At 38.4% G+C, this 21,576-nt stretch overlaps 1 protein-coding gene across 1 annotated transcript in view; it reads right to left on the reverse strand.

Annotated features, from left to right (window-relative positions):
- Window positions 1-17,444: 17,444 nt before the first annotated feature.
- Window positions 17,445-21,576, reverse strand: part of GLP1R (glucagon like peptide 1 receptor) — a 75,141-nt gene continuing 71,009 nt past the window's right edge. The window contains exon 13 of the mRNA XM_031964908.1: window positions 17,445-17,696. Within this exon, the coding sequence (XP_031820768.1) occupies window positions 17,529-17,696 (168 nt within the window). The 3' untranslated portion in view covers window positions 17,445-17,528. The remainder of the gene's footprint in view (window positions 17,697-21,576) is intronic.

A 21,576-nucleotide genomic window follows, 5' to 3' on the forward strand; every position in this document is an offset into this window, starting at 1 on the left:
CTCTTATTAAAATGAAGAGGTGGTTCTAAAATTCCAGAGAGATTCCTTCTAGCTTAACCTTGTGGTATCTTATAGTTAAAAATAAAAGACCTTCTAGTTAAAGAAATAATGTTCAACACCAGAGATAGAAAAGGTGTATGAAATAAAGAGAAATATGAACTATAAAAGTTTTATTTGTTTGAAAAAATTCTTAAGGGTGTGTGTGTGTGTGTGTGTGTGATTTGCCATTTTCTCTTAGACAAATACAGAGAGTTCAATGGAGGCTTGTATCCTGGGTGATGATGTACTATACTTGAAAGTAATTTTACTTGAATTTTTATAAAAACAGGATCATAGAGTTATTGTCTCATCATTTTATAGATGCAAAAACTATGGTCCAGGAAAGTTGTGACTTACTCTGACATCAGAGCCAGAGCTTTTTTTTTTTTTTTTTTTTAACACTATAATATGCTGTTTCCTAAATTACTGCATTCAAAATTTTCTCTAAATATTTAGTCTGGGTGAGTTTTGACTTTTTTTAATAACTTCAATAATTCAAAAAAAGTGTAGTATGTAGTACATATGATTATGTCACAGTTGTGGTCTCCTCCCCCATCCCCAATCCCTCTAGAACAAGGCCATTATTAACTGGGTAGATTTTAGCTCAACTTTATGAGATCTTGTGAAAATGACCCCTCATCTGTCCCTACTCACCTCTCCCCAAAAGTTGCATTTGGGGGTAAACAAATGGCTGATAGTGGGGAATGAAAAGGACAGTATATCTTTTCTGTTCTTACCAGACCATTAAACTTTAGTGAAGTCTTGATTACTGAAATTTGTAAGGACCTACTTGATCATTGGAATTTCTACTCACAGCTTGATCATTAGGATCTACAAAGCAGCTTCTATTGATGGCCTTTATCTGCTGTCTTCAGAGAAAGCTTAAAGCCCTAGAGATGTCCTTGGTCAATTTGGTAAAGGTATGTATGAGAAGGAAACAGCCTTTCAAGTACTAAACTTTTTTCCTCTGTGCTACCTGTTGCCTACTCAGAGCCTTCTAAGGATTGTGAATGCATAGGCTGGAAGCTATTCTTGGAGCTGCCCCCCCCCCCAATTCATCTCCCACCCCCCTGCCATTTGATAAGATCAGATTTAAATCATCTAATTTTTAGTGATCTCTTAAGAGATTTCCATATCTTCAATTGTCAGTAACAGATTTTAGTAATTTTAACACTTAAATCCCCTCTGATACATCAGTTCATTTCCTCTCGTTCTAATCATAATGGAGAATGGTCATTGTACTCCATGAGAGTCCTTCTTAACTGGAAAAGCTTTATTAAACCACCCTACCCCCACCTAGGCTCTTATTTTTCAGACCTAATGATCCTAGTTCCATTATTTTTTCCACGGCAGTTTGGATTGGACAGAGAACAGTGATTGACTCTGAGCATTTCTTTTCCATCCCCAGCTATACCTACTTACGAAGAACTATAACTGAATTGCTTAGGATTGCTTAGGAAGACAGATGAGAAAAGCTCCCATCAGTGGCAACATAGTTCACTTCTTAATGTTTTTAGTATCCCCAGGTCTAAGAAGAGGGAAGTTATGCTTATAATACAAACATAATAAAGTAAATATTTATTAAAGTGCTCATTATATGCACAGCACACTGAACTTTGGTTTCTATGTTGAGATCATTGCACACAGGAAGTATTCTATAAATGCTTATTGATCATTTTGTTGAAAAAGTATTCTCAGCTATAGGAAAACCTCTGATTTACAAGCTACAAAAAATGGCCCAGATGGCATGGGGTATAGCACAGAAAAATGATGTATGCTCTTTATTCCTGAAGAGCTGGCAGTCAGGTTCTGGGGAAAAGACATGTGTCAAATTTCCTCCCAATAGAACACAGGGACACAGAGTGTGAAGTGCTTGTCTTTAACAAGCTCATATCTATCAAGGATATAAGACCCATTTCCACCCCATCTCAGACAATATGGAGGAAGCCTGCAATCATGTAAAGAATGAATATTAAGATAATTGTATAAATATGTATGCATATATTGGATTTAACCTATATTTTTGACATGTTTAACATCTATTGGATTACTTGCCATCTAGGGATAGAGTTGGGAGAAGAAGAGGAAAATTTGGAACACAAGGTTTTGCAAGGCTCAGTGTTGAAAATTATCCATGCGTGTTTTGAAAATAAAAAGCTTTAATAAAAAAAAAGAATAAATGCTAAATTTGGAGTCAGGACCTGGTGCTGCCATTTACTATTTTCTACCTGTATTACGTTGGATATACCACTTTGCTTTTATGGACTTCAATTTCCTTCTTTATAAAATGAAGGAGTTTGGATTAAATGATCTCCAAGATTCTTTTCCACTCTTAACATTCTATAGAAGTCTTGAGTGTAAGTCTAGAGGAATCAATAGGGTGGGCACATTGAGGGAGGGTGCTATGGAGCAGAGTGCCACCAGGGAGCAGCATGGAATACCTGAATTCCCTGGAGCAGGGCTTCACTTTTTTCATTCAGCCCTCTTTTGCCCAAGAAATTTTTTGTAACCCTGACAAACATTTACTGATAATAAATCATAAATTTATTTTAAAGGAATTCTTTGGTATTCATATAATCTTATCATTTATTAAAGACGAAAGCAAATTTGCATACTAATGAGATAAATGTGCTTGTTAATTTACATAAATAATTAAATCTTGGTGGAATATTTGAAACTTTTGCCAGATTTTTCGTGATCCCCACATTCTGTTAGGAGATCCCAAATGGAGTTGCAACCAGTTTAAGAAGCTTTTCTCTATAGAATACTGCTTTCAATTTCATGTCTTAATTTAAATATATATAAATAACTATATAACTACATTAACAGGTCGATAAATATTTGTTGAGTTGAAATGAATACATCTCTTTGGTCCCCGATTTCCACTTCTGTTGCTGTTTGTCTCTACTCTTGTTCCCCTAGCTTGATTTCCCTGCTCAGCTGTTCTCCATAATGCCTGATTAAACTGTGAGTCAGAACAAAGTCCCCATGAATCTTAACAGAATTCTGACTTAATTCTTTTAAATTTGTGTGTTCCTCAGGGAAGCAAAGTTTTAGGTAGGTGCTAGATCAGTCATGATTCAGTGAGATCAGAGAGAGCTGAAAGAATAATGAATTAGCAAGCAGGCAGAAAAATTAAGTTGAATAAAGATTGCTATGACTGTGCTTTAAAAATATTAAACAAAAATGGGTATTGTTTTCCACAAATTTATAGCTAGAATGGACCTTAGAGATTAGTCCTTCATTTGAAAGATGGGGAAACTGAGAGCTAGAGAGGGACCGTGACTTCTTGACCAAACCTGGCAGTGTCACGTTTGAGTAGAGTCTAGTGCCTGCTGAACTTACAAATTAAAATGTTGAAGCCTGAAGCCTGAAGACAGACATGGTAGATAGGAGTGATAGTGGCTGTGCGGAAGAAAGGGAAGGAATGTCATATGAAAACTGTTAGGAAACTTTTTTAGTTTCTTCCATTCATGATTTAATGTGAAAAGTGTCAAGATCCCTGAAGTTGGCAAAGAGTGGGAAGCATGTGTATGAGAAAAATGAACAACTGAGTTTGTCACTGACAGATCTGTTTACTGAAAGGGCCAAGCACAGAAGAAGCAAGGGGAAAAAACAAACATTGAGAGCTTTACAGCAAGCAAGGAATTAGCTTTAAAGATCAGTTAAATACAGTTTCCAGGGAGGTAAGAACAAAAGCTGATTGAGCTGAAAGAGCCCACACCATATTGCAGTGGAAAGAGTCCTAGAATTAAGTCAGAGTAACTGAGTTTGAAGGTTGATCCTACTCATTACCAGCTGGGTTATTTGGCTTCTGTTTCCTCCTTTGTAAAGTTTGAGAGTTGGAGTAAATCGTTCCTAAGGTCCCTTATGGTTCTATATCCTGTGATCCACCTCCAGCTCTTAGAGGAAAGCAGTTTTCAACTTGGATTCTCCTGGGGACAACTAAATGGTTTGATGCTTATGGAGTTTTCTTTTAATGATTATTTTAAAGCTTATTCCCAAGGCCACAGGCACTGGAGGTAAAACAGAGATGGATACAGTCTCTCTATAATGAGCTATTAGCCAGCCAAAAGGAACATTGCAAGCCCCCCATCTAAAAAATAATTTGTGTTAACAAAGCTTTTGATAATTGAATCATTCATTCAACAAGAACTTGGTAACCACCTTCTATATACAAGGCATTGTCCTAGGCCCAGAGATAAAAATCAGGAGTTTACATTCTATTGGAAGAATCTTATACACAAATAACTCAATACAAAGTAGATATGAAGTCATTTCAATGGTAGGGATGAGGGAAGGGAATCAGTTAAGACCTCATGTTAGAATTGGTACTAAAACTTAGTCCTGAGAAGATCCAGGAATTCTAAAGTGGGAAATGAAGATGAAGTGTGTTCTATTCATATAGGATAACCTGGACAGAGACAGAGATGGAATATGGCATATGGAAAATATCAAATAAGACTTTTTGGTTGTAATATAGGGTTTATGAAGGGAGAAGTAATATGCAATTAGATTAAAAGAGATAAATTAGAGATAGACTGTGAAGAGCTGTATATGCCATACAGAATAGTTTGTAGTTTATTCTCTAGGCAATAGGAAGCCACTGAAGATTCACTCCAGACCCAGCATGCTCCTCACTGTCTCACAAAGTACCTCTAGCTGCCTTTGAGGAGGGAGAATTAACAAAACTTAGCAATATGTGGAGAATGAAGGAGAAATAAAGCATTGAGCATGACTTTCATGTTGTAAGGCTAAAAGGACGTAAAGATTTACAAAGCTTTTTAAATATAGACATTCTGGAAGTCAGTGCAATTTTAAGCTTTAATATCATAAAGAGATTAAATAACATTTTTAATCTACTAAAGCTTAAAACTTCACTAAGACTTTTGGGATATCTATATATAAAAGACTTAATAGATATTAATTAAAAAGTTTTAAACCATTAAAGCTTAAGACTGTGCTAAGATTTTGGAGCAGACCTATATGATCTCATTTGGTCCATAGCCCTGTAAGGGAGGTACAATTATTATCCCCACTTTATAGCTGAGGAAATTGAGACTTTAAAAGATTGTGACTTGCCTAGAGTCACACAGCTAATAAGTGCTGAGGCAGGATTTGGACCAGAATTTGATCTTAGATCTCCTTGACTCCAAATCCAATGCTTTCTTCACTATGCCCCTTGCTACCTAAATTTAGGTGTTATCTACATAAAGATGGTGACTGAGCCTTTGAAATATGATGAGATTTTGAAGAGAATGGATATACAAGACAGATTCTTAGGTGTATCCATGGTTAGGAATTGGGATATGGCTCAATGATCCAGTAAAACAGGCTAAGAAAGATTTGCCAGATGGGTAGAAGGAGAACCAGAAGAGAGTAATATAATGAAAATCCAGGGAGGAGAGAGTATCTACAAGGAGAAGAAGGTCAATAGCATCAAACAGTCCAGCAAAATAAAAAATGAATGTTACTGCAAAGAGGCCAGTGACTTTATTTAGCATTTATTATCCCACTTAGTTTTCACAATAGTGGAAGAGAAATATATAGAACTTTAAGATTTACAAAGTACTTTACAAATATCTCACTTAATCCTCAAAATAATCCTTGGGAATAGATGTTATAATAATAATTATATAACATAATAATTATCCTCATTTTATAGATAGGCAAACTGAGGAAGACAAGGTCACAAATATCACAAATATCAGAACCTGAATTTAAATTCAGGTCTTCCTGATTATAAATGTGTAGTGCTCAATCTACTATACCACCTAGCTATGTCTAATAAAATCCCTCAAAGGGATTTTAAAAGGGGAGACTGAAGTTCAGTGAGTTCTGCACCAGTTAATCTGTTCCATGTGATATGTGGAAATTCAGTTCAACAAACATTTAGGGATTTGCTATATGCGAGGCATTGTGTTTTACAGGCATCTATTTAACAAACAATTTACTGAGCTTATTATATAACACTTATAATAAGAAATGTACTGTTGTACATCTTATCTTTGTAATTGAATGTCTTCAGTTCTCTGGGGTGTTCACATCTCCAAGCTGTGATAGGAGTTAGAGGGGAAGTAGAATGTTTATTTGAACAATATTTTGTCCATGGTATTTTACCTGTGTAATGAGGATAATTGGGGAAGCCCTTCCCATTTGCTAGATTCAAGTACTTACCATGAAACTGATAATCCATGCACTCTGCCCCTTGGCTAACAAAAAAGGCTCCTGGTGGGTCCCTATGGCAGGATGAGTTACAGAGTTGTATTGGAAAAAAGGAATAACTGAGGCAGGAAGAGCCACCAGTAAGACCCTCTTTCAAATAGTAGTTTGAGATTCCTAACAGTTCTTTAGACTTCTAGTTAGGAATAGGGAAAAAGATATCCTTTTCTACAAAAGACCCTGGAAAATTGGGTTCAGTCCTGAGAAGAGTCTAATCCCAAAAAGGAGATCAAGTTCTTCTTGAGAGGTATAGTTATATATTTACTAATAACTGTATTTTCTTGCACTTTGACTCTTTCCTTGTCCTCCCTACTCCCCTTCCCAAACATATACACTTTAAATTATTCTAGAAACAAAGGTTAGGTTTGATTTATATCTGTATAGTATCTTCAAAAGTATTTAACAGAGTTCATACTGAAAACTATTTAATGTACAAAATATTTGTAATAACTATCTTTTATATAGTGCTTTAAAGTTCATTAAAAACTTGACAAATACCTCATTTTATCAAAACAATAATCTCGAGAGGGAGATGGTATTATTATCTTCATTTTACAGATGAGGAAACTGAGGTAGATGGAAGTTAAGGTCCACACTATTAGTAAATATGTGAAGCTACATTTTAACTGAAATCTTCCTGAGGCCTAATATAGCCCTAGTACTTGATTCTCTGGGCTACCAGGCAGATATCAGGTGTGGACCAGCTCCTTATTTCCTTGACAAAAGCAAAGACTCATAAACACTCATTGACACACATTTAAAACATAAAGCTGATAACCAAAGACTCACAGTAGCTTGTAAACAGATAATGGAAATTATATGAGGCACTCAGAAGATCCAGAGAAGTTCTTCATTTTAGTTATACTCTCCCAGGAACTAAAGACTTCTAGACTTCTCAGGAAACTGCTGAACAGATTTCACTCCTTAGTCTTTACTGCCTGAACAGTCACTCACTTGAGATCCGTATCTTCTGGTCAGCCAGGTGGACGTGGTTTGTCCTCCTGGGGATAGTCATCTGCTTTAGAAAGGACTTATCTTTGGGAAGTCTCCAGAATAATAAAAACACCCAACTTGTTATTGTAAGGATTGGGGACATATGTGTAGAGCAATAAACAGGGCACCTTGGTTCTCCCTGGCTCCTCATAGGCATAGCATTTATTTCATAACACTCCCTCTATTCAGTTTTTAACTATTAACATTGAAAATGTTAAAAACAACAACAGCAAAACCAAATATATGGCTATTTAATTAAGTATTACCAGAATCCACCTCCATTTGTTATGTTCACAGCAATACCCTCCAGGAAAGAAATATCTGCCAAGAATTATGTGAATTCTCCAGAAACAGTGAATGATCAATGCTTAGTGAAAATCTGATTCTATCCTGAGGGGATCGGGCTAAGGGTACAGAAGCAAAAGCCATGTCAACTGCAGTCAGCCTGAGAATGACTTCCAATACCCAACATGAAACAAAGGTTGGATTTTGGAAGTATCTCACTTCAGGAGTCCAAGGAAATGTGCATAAATTAACCACTGGTATTACATCTATCGAATTATTGGGCACAAGGAATTCTGATGCACTAAGTATTTTCCAATTACTATTATGAAGAAACTTTCACTGTCCATGCTATGGAGTAGGCAGGAAAAAGAGAGTTTGCTTTTTTTCCATGGTGAATGACAAAGAAAATGTGTAAATGAGGGAGATAGAGAGCTCAAGTCGACCTGTGCTGCCAGAATGATTCAAAAAAATACTACTTTAACAGCAACCATATTGGGAAAGCAGAAGGAGTAGTCCTCTGAATATCATTTGTAAGATTGTATGCAGTTAGAAGCTATGATGTTGCACTTTCCATGTGTTTCCTTGTTTGGGATTTACTTGCTGGTTTCTGTTGTTAGATTTTATGCCTTTTGCCAACCAATTACTGGAATGGGAGTTGTTTTGTAAATTTCTTAGTTATTTGACCTTGAGTGCAAAAACTTGATCTCCTACTGGATATTAAAATAAATCTTCTGTCATAATCTAGATAAAGATAATAAACCTTTAATAAAAGTTTGTTGAAGTGGGATATAATCTGTTTCTGTGTTTTTGTCCTTTTTTGTCCTTTTGTTACTTCCTGGTCACTAGACCCTTGGAATTGAGTTCTTTGGCCATAGTATGCAATGCCCCTTGAATGCTCTTTTTCATCCTCAGAATTCATTTTTAAAGATTTTTTTAAATGAGAGGAAAATCTCATTGTGTCATTTGTGGGTTTCATTAAAATGTGAAATTCATTGTCCTAAGAACTCTGAAAATGTAAAAGCTTTCTGGGAGGTAAAATAGATATACATTAAAACTGCCAACTTTATGATGCAAAAAAATTGTATAGGTAACTACAAATTGTAGAAGAGCATAAAATGTTTTCTCTCAATCTGTCTCTCTGTTTCTGTCTATGTGCATGTGTCTTTGTAAACCTCAGTTGTTATATCTGCTTTCCTCAGTGATCTTTACACTAGAAATACTCCTCTTTAATTTACTACTTCAAAATCTTACCCTGTGAGACTTCGAAAGCCAATGAGGTTTTCCTGACCACTGGCCCTCTGTGGGCATTGTCAGCTCATACCCATCTCTTGAGGCATTTACTCAATCTTTTGGCACAAGTCAGAACTACATTTGTAATTGCCTATTGATTTTATTCTTGGAGTTTGTAACAGAAAAATCTGATGTGTCCAAAGCAGTACTAGGTAGGGCAGAGTCTGTTGGTTCCCATACTTGTGGCCACTGCCATTTCAAAAGGACAATCAGTCTATGACCTCTTAACTACTTCAGAAGCTGCCCTTTTTCCTTCCTGATGTCACTGGGCTAGCCTTCAAACCAAAGGTGACCTGTAGTATATTAGGATTCAATAATTTCACCAGGATAGAATAATATTTGTGCATAATATTAGCATCATTTAAACACCTGTGGTTGAAATCTGGTATCTTTATTATTCTTGGTAGCATATTATGTGTATATTCCATTTCTTTCCTCCTCTGTCCTTTTATTTTCTTTCTCCTTCTTCTTTCCACATCTACTTCTTTTCCCTCCTTTTCCCCCTATCTCCCAATCTCCTTTCTTGCTGTTTTCTGGATTCTTTCTTGTTTTTCTCCATTTTCCCCTTCCTTTCTATCTGCCTATTGCTTGTCTGAATTGTCCACTTTTCTTCTTACTGCTTTTCATCTATCATTTTCTCATGTTTCTCCTACTCTTTTCCCTCTAACTATTTGGTCACATTCATTCATATTTATTAACTTCAGCTTGCTCTGGAATTCTAATTTCCTTTTTCCTATAGCTTTCCATTATTATATCCTATCTCCCTATCCCCAAATACTCAACCTTATTATTTTCTTTTTTTATATTGTGTGAATGTATATATTTTCTGTTTTGATAGTATTGGCTTTCAAAGGGGAGAAATGATTTAATTAGTTTCATAATCTACAAAACTGGTTAGTGATCACCATAGTAAAAGTTGTCTTGATTGTCTCTGACAATATTGCCAAATGTTCTGATGTCACTTTCAATTTTCTGTGGAATGTGTTTTTATATTTAGGATTTAAAAAATGACAACTAGTTGACTTTTGGGGTCTCTTACAGAGCTGGTTGAATATGATTTATCTAGCTGAAAGTGAGCCTCACACCAATTATAGAATCATAGTAGAAGGAGCATTAGAAGGTCAAATTGAATCCCCCATATTACAGATGGGAACATAAAGTCATAAAGAAAGTCACTAACCTAAGTTGAACTTACCTAAAATAATTACAAAAAGAATCCATTTCAGTAAAAGATAAAACATCCCCCAAAGAGATGACAGAGAGGAACCAACAAGTTCCAAACAAGAAGACACACAGAAGGTGCATCGTGACAGATCAAAAATTTTAACCCAGGTCCTCTGACTCACATTCCCAGCACTTTGTGTATACCCCTATTTATATTCATTTAGGCTCAGGTTGCTAGCTTTGTCCATTTCCCCTGTGTTCTTTTGTTGTCTTGTTTGTTAGATGCCACAATTCCATCTTGTCTGGTCTTGTTCTTCAGAGGAGAAAACTGAGACTCAGAGAATTGCCCAGAAATAGAAAGGGACAGAGTCAGAATTCAAACTCAGGACTTTTAGTTTAAGCTCAGTGCATTTTCTGATTGCACCATATTGCTCCTAACAAAAGGTATCCCAAAAGTCTTTAATCTCAAAGCTTGTCTGAATTAGATATGCTGAAGAAGCTCTTTCTGGAGAAGGAAAGGACAGACCACTCCAGTAATTAAAAAAAAAAAAAAAAAAAGAACAAAACAAAACCAAAACCAAAAACAAAACTCATGGATATTATAGTTCATGAGGTTACAAAGAAGTTATACATGACTGAACAACAACAAAGGGTCTCTTTATTCTGATAACTAAACTGACCTTCAGAAAAACCAGGATAACAGTAAGCTGATAGTGAAAATGAGTGGTTTGCTATAAGTTCTACTTCTATAAGAAAATGTGAGCAAGTCACAAATTCCAGGAGTGAGTGAGTGATTATTTAAGTTGAAAAAAAAGTTTATCTCTCAGAACATGGATTTCAAAACATGAACTCAATTCAAATACTATGACTGATTTGCAAACAAGGCTTTTGCTTTTATGTCATTTTTTTAAAAGCCAAATTTAATGGACTGCATTCATTTGGACAGGAGATCAAATGAATCAGTGGAATTAGAATACATGTCCATTTGCCTGTCAGTTATTGTTTAAACCACTCGACCACCCAACATCTCTAATTAAATGACATTACAGTCACTGTATAAAGGCTCAGCAGTGGATAAATTAGCACTTGTTAAGTGCTCCGAAGATGAAAAGCATTATATGAGTAATGAGCAGGGTTTTTTCCCTCCCTTCTTGGGATGAAAACCACATCTTTTGTATTTTCCCACTGTACCATGAGTCACCTAAGTTGACATCTTCTCATAGACAGAGAAAAAAAAAAATTAGTCACATCAATGGCAGGCTTTTATTTGTCTTACCAGGTCAAATAAGAATGAGTACACATTAATATATGTACAAGAAATTCATACATTATATACATAATGCAATCGAGAGATGCTGGTCTTATTTGCATATGGCATTGAACATCAAGTCACATGGAAATTACATTGTTTAAACATTCATGAAGAACAATTATCTCCCATAGCAGCAAAGATAGAAGCAGGTTATTCTCTTGTGTACCTAGTCTTCTTTTCCACTTAAAGACTAGCACCTGACTCCCTAGAAACCCACCAAAACTCCTATGAGTGCCATAGCCTCAAACTAGTGAGGTGCAAGAACCATTTATGTGCAGATTTCATTTTGCTTTGCTCCTCAAGGGTGTGATTCAGGGTGGGGAGGTGCTGGGAGCTGATAACAACTGGAGACTGGCAAGGAAAACATCAGCCACATGAAATCAATACAAGAGGAACAAAAATGCAAAGACAGATGTCTGGGCTTGCTTTTGTGTCTTTATAACTTGTCCCGTTGGTAAAATTATGCACTAACTTTGAGACATTGCTCTAGATTTGCCTGTGATTCCTTTCTTTGTACCTTCTTGACTCCCCATCCCTGAAATTCCATGGCAACTCAACAGCAAAGACTTCATAAAGGAAAGAAAGCAGTGACTAGTCTTTAATTTCCAATTTGGATGGTCAAGTTCTCTGCTCACTACATGCAAATGCTCTTCCTCTTTTTTTTTTTAAACATTTCCTTGGATTGCTTTGATTCAATGATAATTAGTCATGCTAGATTGTACAGTCTGACTAATTACAGATATTCTGACAAGTTTAACTGAAAAGGTTGAGTAACCTGCGTGTAAGCTTAGGATATTAACAGTTGGCTCAGATGTCTTTTGCAGTGCAGGGTTTTTCACACACATCACGTTAGCACTGATTCCCTTTCAGTTCTACCCTTTCTCCTTCATTAGGTCCCAACTGGAAGGTATGTCTTAGAAATGGGGCCACAAGATGTAATAAGGATCCCTTAGGGCTATATATTGACTTAGAAACTACATGTTGACATTACTATATCCTACTGTATTTTGTAATACTTCCCAGTTATTTTGTAATGCTTCCCAGTTACATTTTACTTTAGTTCAGTGCTGCATTCTGCCAGCAGGACCCCTGTATTACAGCAAATATAGCAAGATCACCTTTCCGAGGGGGCAGTTTAAGCAACAGCATGATGGGACACTAAAGAAACCGGAATCTTTAAATTTTTGAAACAAAAATTCACTATTTGGTGAATAAGATCCAATTAAATAAATAATAAGTGAATTGGTCAGAAGTGAATATCAGGGCAGGGGGGAGGGGAGATGACATAATGGATGGAGCCTGCAGTCAGGAAGACCCCACTTCATATCTGTCCTCAGACACTTACTGTATGATCTTGGGCATATCACTTAGTCCTGTTTGCCTTAGTTTCTTTATCTGTAAAATGAGCTGGAGAAAGAAATGGCAAATCAGCTGAGGATCTTTGCCAAGAAAACCCCCAAAAGGGAAACAAAGAGTCAGGTACAACTGCAGATGAGCGAACAACATGATGACATATTAGGCCAGCCCTGCATAGACAAATGCAAATAAACAGCGCACACTTTACTGTGATCAATTAAAATCTAGGGAAAGTCCAGCATACCTTCTATATCATTAAGTTTGCCTACATTCTGCCCATCTGGACTCATTGGCAGCATAGAAGTAATTATAGATACAGTAGATTCACCTCTGATTGCCAAAGCTTCCCCACAGCTCCTATTCACCAAAGAGAAAGTTGGTCTGTTAGGAATTAAAGAAAGTTGTCATAATAGAATAAGTGGGAACATTTTATTTGAGGATTTTTATAGAGCTTGCTTCATAAGAGCCAAAAGCGGGGGCAGCATTGTAGATTAGAATCAATTTAGAGAAGGAAAAACAAGGCCTTGAAATATATTTTCCCTTCCCTGGGCACGTAGCAGGCATTAGTGATAATGGGAGTTCTGTCTGTGCATGGAGAGGACACATATACCATTCAGGTTCTGAAACAACTCTGCTCTCAGTTATACAGTCTCATGACCTTCACAGTAGGTAAGGTGACTCTGGATTCATCTTTCAAAATGCTGAGCTGACTCCGAGTCCACAAAATAAAACTTTTGGACATTGAGGAAAGAAGCTTAGGGAAAGGGATAAGACCTCTTATCTCTGGTAAGTTACTGTCCTAGGAACTCAGAATGTCAAATCTTGAAGGTACTCTTAAGGTTCCAGCCGTGACTAACTGATCTAAATACACTTTAACAGATGTGAGAATTGAGACTCAGGTTCATGTAGCTAATGCATGATAACTTTAGGAACAGAACCTATATCTTCTGATTTTCAGTCTAAGACTCTCTCTACTCTACCACACTGCTACTCATTTATAAGGGTCTTGAAGGGCCAGATGGAGACTGATTTCTTCCTTCTTGTTCTGCTCTTTCCATGCTTGTTTTCAATTCCTAGGATGGTTGACTTCACTTCAACTCTAGGAAGGGCCAGAGAGGCAAATAATAAAGGCAACAAGGACATGAGACACAAAAGAAGTTTCTTTTGTGTACATCTTCTTCCATAGGGATAGCAATGTTTCCCCAGAGAAGCTCAGATGCATCAGACAAATAAAAAATCAGTCTAATGAGAAAGCACTGAATTTGCTATTCCAAATGTATTTATTGTGTGTCTGTACACACATGTGTGTCGAGGCATTTCGTTTCTTCACAATAAGCTCAAAATGAATAAGCTACTCCAGTAGGAGCACTAAAGTCCTTCTGTCCTCCCACTCACATAAATTATAGAATTTGGTCAGGCAAGATTAGACCTTCACTGTTTGATATTTCTGTCTTTGTTGCCATCTGTTTCTTTATTCAATAGAATGCTGCCAACTACCACTGAAAACTTTCCCTCTAAATAGCCTGATTATTATTTACATTATTTATATTTTCTTCCTCATAAAGGCAGACTGGGAATGAATAAGAAGACTGGAGTTTTAGTCCTGGTTCTTTCACTGACTAGCTTTGTGACATTGGAAATATCATTTTCTTTACCTGTGAAATGAACCATTGTATTAGGTTTCTTCATCTGGAAAATTAATGGGTTAGACTAGGCAGTATTTATATTTCAAGTTCCAAATCTATGATTTCATAACCCGAAAGTTATCGGATCTCTGTACCCTCATCTTCTTTATCTACAGAAGGATGGGGCTTGGGCTATATATGTAAACTCACAGCTCTAATAATCCTCCAATTTATCTCGCATGTATCTTCATTACACAGTTGTTTTCATGTTGTCTCCCCCACTAGACTGTAAACTTCTTGAAAACAGAGATGATCTTTTGCCTTTCTTTGTATCCAGAGTGCTTATCATAGTGCTTGGTACATAGTAGATTCTAATAAATGCTGACTTCTCAAGGTGTACCACTCTAGGGAGTCTAATACTGAATCGGTGTAATTATTACACCGGGAGATGAGTTGGAATTAATCTTTCAGACTAAATCTGTAGCTCAGGAAGCAAAATGGAGTAATTTTAAGAAGGAAAGGAACTATGAATTCAAATGTATCTTGACCTTTATTTTTTGTGAATTTGCACAGGACAAGGCTCACTAACCTTATTTATAATACAATTAGTTAACTAGTTCCAGGTAGCTGGCCAGAGTGCTGAAATCAGCTACAGCACAGACCAGCCATCAGACCCCCACAGACCAATACAATGAGGACACCTTGGTAGTCAGCAGTATAGACAGAGAGTAAAGAGGCAGACAAAAAAGTTCTCAGCAAGCTCCAAGCCTATGGCATTAGATATATAAACAGAATCAGAGACATGCCAGAGGAATTTCAGAGCGCCTTGAATTCGATAGTTCCCAGACCTGGTAAAGCTATACTTAGCTTGGGATAGTTTGGGAATAGCTTCAAGTGGGGGCAGTTCTCTGACTAGTACACTGTCACTCAGAGGAGTATTAATAGTCATAGGGTCTAAGGGTAGAGAAAACATTTCATCAGATAGGTATCTGGTTGTAAAGGGGGAAAACACTGCAGAGCCAAAAAGAGGTGCTTATGTCAAGCTTTCTGGAACCCCTAGATATAATAATAGAGATCCAAGAAGACCCACAGAACATGTGCCAGGGGAGAGACTTCTGTCCATTACATACACTGAAACCAACTGAAACTATGCAGATGCCCAAGTAAGCACTTTCCCTTGGCAATTCCCTCCTTCTCCCCCCGACTCTGCACTAGGTTAATTTATGAAGCTCGTATATATCAATATATCTTCCTGCCATTACTAGTGCATGTTATTAATTCTCAAAATGCTGCTCTTTGTTTCAAACTCAAGTGCATACTGTTACCCCCACATCTGTCACACCCAGCTCAGGACTTTTCCCTTCTTGTCAGTGCCCCAACTCACAAATCAGTAAGAAGGACAAACTATAACATTTGTCCTTGTTTGGGGGAGTTATGCATTTTCTGTGCCCCTCCCGCCTGTCCTTAACAGGTTGCCCAAAGTGAGTGATACAGTTTGCCTTATCCCTTACTTTAGCCTGCAGTTCAGCTTCCCTATTAATGCAGACATAACACTCCAGTGAAGCTCAGATCTAAGAAATTTTCTACTTGGTGTGGTTTTAATGCCCCATTATTATTTTTCCTACACATCACATACTTCTAGAGGAAGAATTGGGACCTATATCTGCTACAATGCCACAGGGAGGATCTTCAGGCTCATCAAATGGAGAGGGAGGTGGAGGAGACTGAGTCATAAAATAATTCATCCAGAACTCCAACACTTCCTTCCCTTTTCTCCCACTGCCCCCCCCCATCCATGATTAGTCTATGCTTCCCAAAGTTTGCTGATGCTTTAGAAACATCTTTCCTGCTCCATGAAATTAATCCTTGGACCTTCAGGTTGATTTTTTTCCTTCTCTTTGAGACTCTGCAGTGTTGTATGCATCTAGTTTATCTTCATGGCTGGGGGGAAAGGGGAAAGGATTTATGGGTTTTCCTTATTATTATGATTATTTACAAGACTGCAGCTGGTGACAGGGCAAAGCTAATTAGCACAATCTATGAATGAGTTCACTAACTGATTGTACCCTCCCTCCCCTTCCCCCACATGACTCAAAAACCTGTTATCATCACTTTAGTTCTTCATCTCTATAGATGGGAGAAGTAAGGATTGCACATTCACACTTGACAAATAGTCATGGCAAGAAAGAAGAATAACCAAGAGGCTTGAAACATCCCCAAATGAGTGGTTTTCAAAGAAAGGAAACTTTGAGCAACCTTGTACTGCCTCCATAGCAATTGCTGGGTACTTCAGTCTATCCTTGAAAAAGCTCTCTGGTAGCTTATATATAACTTTGCAGTGAGACCTTGGTATCTGATGGGCTATTGAGAGTAATCCATTCACTGCAGTAGGTTCTACCTACTTGTGCTCCTAAAGCTTTTCTAAAGGAATATTAGAAATATCTTGGAGTAAAATTAAAGGGATCCAAATATGATAACTTCCCTCCCAAATACCTGGATCTCCCAAGCTGAAAGTCTACCATAGCTCTTCAGGCTGAGAAAAATTGGGTACAAGGGGAGGAAAATCCTCATGGTGAGAGTCAGATGATATTCCTTCAGTCCTTTACACAATTGAGGGTTCCTGTGCTCAGAAGTGGGGCCAGTTATGGTCAAAGCAAGTCAAGTTATGAGTTGAAGGGATAGGGCAACACAAACAGGATGCCCCACCCAGCACAGATTTTTAATTAATTTTTTGAGAATATTTGGGCAGTTTAACTCCAGCAGGAACCAAATGACATCTCTATTCAAAACTGACTCTGTGTTGTGTTTGTAATTTCATCCCACTCTCTGTGTTGCTCTCCACCCCCACTTCCCAGCTTCAGCCCCACTAATTGGCTATTGACCTTGAATATAGGACTGGGGTTGATTTGCTGCTCTCTGGGGAACCCCAGGGGCCTTGTGCCTTACTGGGAAGAAATCCTCATTTTAGCTGCAATCATTTTTTTCTCTTCTTTTGACACAGTGATCGAATTAGCAGGCAGCCTTTCCTTGGAGAAAATGTATATGTCCATGAATCCCAGGAGGCATCATCCATTTGCCTATTTGTTAGGTTCCGGGGAGAGGGAGATAAAGCAGAAGGCTCTTGTGTGTGCAATGGTATATGTGTATGAGCATGCATATTTGCCCAAGTACCCAGGAAGAGACCTCCCATATCTGGGGTCTCCCCCAGATAGGACTTCAGGGTAGAGAGAGACCTGGGCATCTTAGCTGCAGGTGGCTTGGCAGGTGGCTGCATATAGACTGCTCCCCAATGTGCCACCGCTGCTCAGGCTACTGGCTGTACACTTGAGGGGCTTCATGCTGCAATCTCTCTGGGTGTACAAATGCTCCAGTCGCCAGCGCTCCCAAGTCTTCTGAAACTCCAACTGGACCTTTCATAGGAGAAGGAGAGAAAGTGAAAACAAGTACATAAACCAAACTGCCCACAAATTGCAAAAGCTTTTCTTTATTGCATTAGAGGGGAAGAAGAAAAAAATCTACTGTCTTATATTAAGAGACACAAGTCAGGACCTTCAGGCGCCTAAATTAATATCCCAATAAAATTGTTTATTGTTGTCTCCTATTTTCCTCTTCTCAGGAGAGAGGAATGAGCTCAATGACCTAATTGGACTCTTCCATCTCTAAACTCTATGATTCAGCTAAGTACATTTTACTATCCATCACAATATCATTTAACAAGAGAGGATGAGTGAGAAAGAGAGAAGAGAGCAAGGGAAAGAGAAGAGAGAGAGAAAGAGAAACACAGAGACAGAAATAGAGAGAAAAAGAAACAGAGACACAGAGAGACAGCTCACATATTCCCAGTTTTAATCTCATAGTCTAGAGTGAGATTGGACCCCTTCAGAGACAATCAGATGCCCCCTTTTCCTCTACTGGAATGCCACTAAATCTATATTTCTAAAGATAAAAAATAAATAGACAAAACAAAAAAGGAGCCTAGTATGCTCAGGAGGAAACTAGGTATGTGTAAACACACAGACACACAGACACATACACACATAGACACACACACACACACACACACACACACACACACACAAATATTCTTTCTCTAAATGTAGAACTGACCACAGTGTGCATTGGAATAACTGGATACGATTCAGGACACTATCCTCAGTCCATCAAGTAGAAATCAAAACAGCAGCCAAAGAGAACAAGGCATGTGCCCAGGAAATGGACTATATTGACAGTAAAATATAAGGCAATATTATCCTTCACCTAGAGCCAAAAGAACACACACAGCTTCAGTGACCTCTGTCTCAGCTCCCCTCATTTGGATGGAGAGTAAATATACCCAAAATATTGTCAAGAACTCTGGCACCAATAACCGTGTCCCTGAAGGCTGGCTCCTTGACCTCAAAGAAATGCTGAGAGTAGAACTCCTGTCTTTCTGACTCTAGGACCTAAATACTGCTAGTATATGTTTGTTTTCTGTATTGGGAGCTATACAGCCAGTCCCTGGGACCAAGAGATTGGAAACTGCTTCTAATTTCAAGGTAAATATTGCTTGCTTTACCAGGCAAGAATCTCCATGTAATTTCCCAGGACTAGAAGGATCAATACCTTCTGGGCACTTACTTGCACTCAGGGCCATTCTCTTAGCCATATTTGAGCTTTCGGCTCTCCCTCCAGTAGGGCCTGCTTGCTGTGCCAGAGGTGCAGCTGGTGTTGGCCAGGTTAGCCAGCTGTGTGCCCTCTGCTAAGTCTCTATGGCAAACATTCTAATCCTTGCCTCCCCCGTCTGTTTCTTCCTCCTCCTCCTCTTCCCAACATCTATCATCAGTCTAAGCTAGCATAGTGAGATGTCTGCGCCACCCTGCATGCCATCCCTTAAAAGAACTTTTCTGTTCAGAGCTGATAATGTCCAGAGAAGTCGTCCATGTGCACACGAGGTACTGCAGCCCCTCACATGGGGCCAGGCAGATTATAGGGCTTGCCCAAAGCACATGCTGTTGCTGCCTTCAGAACTGAAGTCACAAAAACAAGACCAGTGCAGAAAGGAAAAAGGGAAGAGTGCAATCCCATTTCCTGTCTTTCTGGCCATGGTAACCTGCTGATCTTACATCTTCACCCGATTAGGAAATCTGCCATGAAGACAGGACTTTATATACTTCTCACTCTTGCAATCAGAGTACTAAAATGCACTTAAGCCATGATATATTGGCACTGACAGCAGGTTCATCAAAGTTATGAAAAAAAGAACAAACTATTAGATCACAGATCAATTCCTTTCCCATCCTGGACCTCAGTTTCTTCTGAGGGGCTTGGATTAGATGGATTCTGAGGTACTGAAAGTCTAGATATCACCATCACACTAAGTAGGTGTGTGATGCTGGGAAAATTACATAACTGCTCTCTGCCTTGGTTTCCTCAACTGCAAAATCAGAATAATTATAGTACCCACCCACCAGGGCTGTTGTGAGATCAAATGAGATAAAGTGCTCAACAAAGTACCCGCCACATTAATAGTAAATATTTGTTTCCTTCCTTCTAAACCTTGACAAGAGGAAACCATCTTTGGCAAAAAACCAACACTACCTCCTGCAACCCTTCCTTCTTCTCTCCCTCCTTCCATTGCCTCAGTTCTCCTAGATCTTTGTGTCTTCAGTAACTGGAATAGATGTGGCAGCTTTTAGAGTGAGCCTTCTGGCCATCTTTCTCATAGACCTGAAACACTGCTATAGCAACCCTGGGCAGTGGGCATAAGATATGCTCTCTCCCTTTGTGGCACCAGCCCAAGGCAATGGGTTGTGAACTTTTGTGAACTCCTGGGAGATGGTTAACACATGTCACTTCTCTCTCAGAGGTAGCTGAGAGGAGGCCAGGACTTGAAAGGAATCAGGAACCAAAAGGAAATCAGACAGCTAGCCTAATGAGGATCCAGTGACGGGGTGTAAAGATGAGGCATGAAGTGACACTGGAACCTCATTTTGGGATGGTGATTTGCAGTTTAAAAAGCCCTTCCATGGATATGACCTCATAGAGCTCTTACAACAATCTTGTGAAGCAGCTAGAAGTATTAGCTCCACTTTACAGATGAGGTAAAGTGATTTACTGAAGGTCAGGCAGGTAATAAGTGGCAGAACCTGGACTAGAATCCAAGTCTTTGAACTTTTAGTCTTTTGCTCCTCAGCTGACTATTCTTACTCTGACTCCTATGTCTTAGAGGTTCATGTGGTTTTTTTTTAATGATGAGAAAAGCTGCATATGTCTGTTATCATTGTTAATTAGTAGATAAAGAGGGAGGAGAAAGCAGAAACCTTAACATAGGAAGAAACCAACAGGAAAGGGGATATATAATCAAGAGCAAATGCTTTGTGGGCAAAAGAAAATTTTGATGGTCTGAGAAATTTTGCCACAAATTCATATATAAGACTGGAGCCCACTAAAGGGCTCCTCATGTCCAGCATTATACAAGCAATGTCACTGGCAAAAAAAAGGTGATAAAGGTGGTGATTAGGGGAATGGAATACTCTGTTCCAATATGAGTCCATGGAGACATAGTCTGATGTATATTTTGTTTTTAATGAGATAGGATACTGTATATGTATATGTATATATATATATATATACATATATATATATATATATGCGTGTATATGTGTATGTGTACACGTGTATATGTATATATGTATTTTAGAGTTGAGGAGAGAGAGGAAGCACTTCCAAAGAAAGGTGAAAAAAGAAAGAAGAGTGGATTGGGAAAGTGACGTGGTTGTGGAAGACAGAAGGGCCTGTCTCATCTTCCACAGCCAAATTCTGCCCCTTGGAATCTTGTTCCTCCTTGGCTTCTGGGTGGGGAGGCAGCTAGCTGGCACAGTGGGTAGACTAAAGGGCCTGAAGTTCAATCTGGCCCCAGACACTTACTAGCTGTGTGATCCTGGACAAGTCACTTAACTTGTACTTGCCTCAGTTTGCTCAACTATAAAATTGGAATCATAAGAGTATTTCCCTCCTGAGGCCCTCCTGATTTGTAAGGATCAAATTAGATATTATTTGTAAAGTGCCAGACTCATAGTGGTAAATAAATGCTTATTTTGGAGTGATTTTCTTTCCAGTAATGTACCATATTCCAATGTTATTGCTTCAATGGTTTGTGCTCTACGAGGGGAGGGGAGGGGAAAGAGGCGAGAATAGGGTGGGTAGGAGAAATGTACCTCTTCTCCCTTATGAAAACTATAAAATGAAGGACCCAGATCTAGGTCCAGGGCAGCAAATCACCACTCGAGCAGAGAGAGAAGGGGAAGATGA

This window comes from Sarcophilus harrisii, chromosome 4 (genome assembly GCF_902635505.1).
Source record: "Sarcophilus harrisii chromosome 4, mSarHar1.11, whole genome shotgun sequence".
In the NCBI taxonomy this organism is placed as follows: domain Eukaryota; kingdom Metazoa; phylum Chordata; class Mammalia; order Dasyuromorphia; family Dasyuridae; genus Sarcophilus; species Sarcophilus harrisii.